This window comes from Mus pahari, chromosome 14 (assembly GCF_900095145.1).
Source record: "Mus pahari chromosome 14, PAHARI_EIJ_v1.1, whole genome shotgun sequence".
Lineage (NCBI taxonomy): Eukaryota > Metazoa > Chordata > Mammalia > Rodentia > Muridae > Mus > Mus pahari.
Genome location: NC_034603.1, coordinates 66,543,265 through 66,546,125, shown reverse-complemented (window position 1 = coordinate 66,546,125; position 2,861 = coordinate 66,543,265). Strand labels below are relative to the sequence as shown.

Here is a 2,861-nt window from a genome sequence, read left to right as displayed (position 1 = left end):
CACACACACACACATACACACACACACACACACAGAGAGAGAGAGAGAGAGAGAAACACAGACATGAGCCTCTGAATGTCTTAATAAGATTGGCTCTTTTTTTTTTTTTCTTTCCAGAGGGGCTAAAGAAGCAGGGGTTCGAAGGTCGAAGGTGTGCCTTAGGGAAAAAATATGAAATACTTGGCCAAGAAACCTGAAAGTTAATCTTGAGGCTATACCACCCTACTACCTCAACATGCCTTGGCCAGGGGCTGAAGGGACCATTCTCAACCTTATTCTCTCCTGCTGCAGGCAACAAGCAAGCTAGAGGCCTCTGTAGAAAGTCCGAGGACAGGGACATGCCACTATTCCTCAAGGGGCAAGAGACTCAACACAGAGTCTCCAGGCCACTTCTGACCTCCAGGGAGGGACTTCCATCTGAAATCAGCACACACACACACACACACACACACACACACACACACACACACACTACATCACACACACCCAGAGAGAGGAGACAGGGAGGGGGAGAGAGCATGAGCGAGAGCCAGGAATATGCTCAATACACGCCCACCTGTGTGGAAGCAGAAGCCATGGGAACATGTCTATAAATCCACGAAGGAACAAGTCCCGAAGTGCAGGCTGACACTGAGAGCTTAAAGTCAAAGGTTCCCATCCTCCCAGTCTCTCAGAATTCAGCATTGGTGCATGCCCACCCCCCAGTCAAGAACAGGAACACTGGCACCGTGGGGCTTGCTGCACTTAACATCATCTTACCACCACTATCCAGTCCCCCAAGTGCAGAATGTCCTCTCCATCCCCATCGGAACAAACCAAACTGAGCTCTGAGCTCATCCTGTGCAAACTCTAGGCTGTGTCCCAGCTCTGCCGAGTCCCCAACTCAGAAGCCAACGAAGACACGCCAACAAAGACACGTCACTGCACGAGGCTCCCTTGGCCTCCAAAACCACAGGACCTCACTCCACTGGGACAATGGGACTGCAGGCTGGGGGGGGGGGTCCTCCGGGGAGAGACCTCGGGGAGAGGGCTTTTGGTTTGCAGCAGTCCCTCACCAAGCAGAAAGGTCCCACCTCCCTCCACCCCTGATTCATCCCTGTCTCTAACCATAAATAAATCAACCAAACACAATGATCTGGACACTTTTTGTTTTTGTTTTTGTTTTTTTTAAAAAAAAAAAATAAGAAGAAAGAATGAAAAGACATTATAGCCAACAAGCAGGTCTCTAAATCTATCCAGGCAAGCCAGAAAATGCCCAGGGGTGGGGTGGAGGGTAGAGAGGGCGGGACAGGAGGTATAAGGGAAGGGAAATATGGGGACGGAGGCAGAGCCACAGGTGGTGGGCAACTGGAAAGATAGGGTCATCCTGATGACTTCATGACCAGTAACCACAAATAGGGACCAGAATGGGGCTATTCCTCAGACACACACAATCCAATCTCACATTCTTTCCTCTCTCCTGCTGGCTCAGAGTGATGAGCCCACCTCCATGCCCCTTGTTCTTCCGGCCTTCCTCAACCCATTCCTTTCCCACAGCGGAGATCTACCTGCAAGACCCTGTGGGATAACCAAATACCCAGACCCAAAGATGGGCCCTGTCCCTCAAGCGTGTGCCCTGGAGGCCCTGAGGAAAGAGCTCTATGCAGCACAGAGCGGAGGTGGGTCTCATGAGTTGTGAGCCTCTACTGTGGAGGCTTCCCACACTCTGGCCAAGATGGAGAGGGAGAGCGTTCAATGTTCACCACTTTCTTTCTCTCTCACTCCAAGAATGAGGTTTCTCTTCTCCCATGGGCCTCGAGTTGGGAACACCTCACATGCCACAATCGGAGGAAATCAGAACGAGGCTTCCCCAGGGCTGAAAACTAAAGCTGGCACATAGTATGTTGTCAATACATGTTTTCAGATGACTGACTGAATGAATGAATGAATGAATTCAAGATTGATTTGAAAACACACTGGGACTTCCTATTGCTACACTCAGACCTCTTGGGGTATCTAAGTCCATCGTGGGCACTTGGAGGCTCAGGCTTACCCTGTGGAGCACATCTTATAAACACACACACACACACACACACACACACACACACACACACACACAAAGGGAAACTTGGGGCAGGGCCAGAGGCAGACAACCAGGACTCAGACCAAAACTCCATGCCAGGTCAACTCCACAGCCCCAGAGCATAGGGGCCTAGTAGGGGGCACTGAGTCCCCCACCTGCTGGCAGGTCTCACTCTTGGAAGCTGTCAGCCAGCTGGTGGCAGTCCAGCTCCCCCTTGGGTTCCAAACCCCCAGGAAGCTTCACCCCTGTCTTCCGATCCACACACCAGCACTTGCCACGCTGTCCGTCCAGGGCGGGGTGACACTGCCAAGACAAGGGTATGAGGTCAGGTCCTAGGCAGACAAAGAGCCCAGGTAGTCCACATCACCTCCAGCCTAAGCCCCAGGTCAGACAGTTGTTCCTTCAAGATGATATCTGAGGCAAAGGCTCTTTTTGAGCACCAGTTCCTGGAGCTCACTGGAGTAGGGAGACTTGTTCAAGGAGAGATCTACAGAGTTTCCAGAGGCAGGACCTGAGAAGGCTTAAACTGAAAGGCATAGAAGATTGTAAAGTCTGGGTTCACTGGGGAGTTTTCAGCTTGTTGTGGCTGGGCTGGGATTTGAAGCATGGGATTACAGCTGACAGCAGAGGCAGTATCAGGACCACAGATGATGAAGATGGGTTAAGGATATGATTAAAACATGAGCCAGGGACTGGTGAGATGGCTCAGTGGGTAAGAGCACCAGACTGCTCTTCCGAAGGTCCGGAGTTCAAATCCCAGCAACCACATGGTGGCTCACAACCATCCGTAACAAGATCT

General features: G+C 51.5%; 1 protein-coding gene across 1 annotated transcript in view; it reads right to left on the bottom strand.

Moving 5' to 3' along the window:
* Positions 1-1,173: 1,173 nt before the first annotated feature.
* Igfbp4 (insulin like growth factor binding protein 4) overlaps positions 1,174-2,861 on the bottom strand; it is a 12,345-nt gene continuing 10,657 nt past the window's right edge. The window contains exon 4 of the mRNA XM_021212257.2: positions 1,174-2,365. Within this exon, the coding sequence (XP_021067916.1) occupies positions 2,231-2,365 (135 nt within the window). The 3' untranslated portion in view covers positions 1,174-2,230. The remainder of the gene's footprint in view (positions 2,366-2,861) is intronic.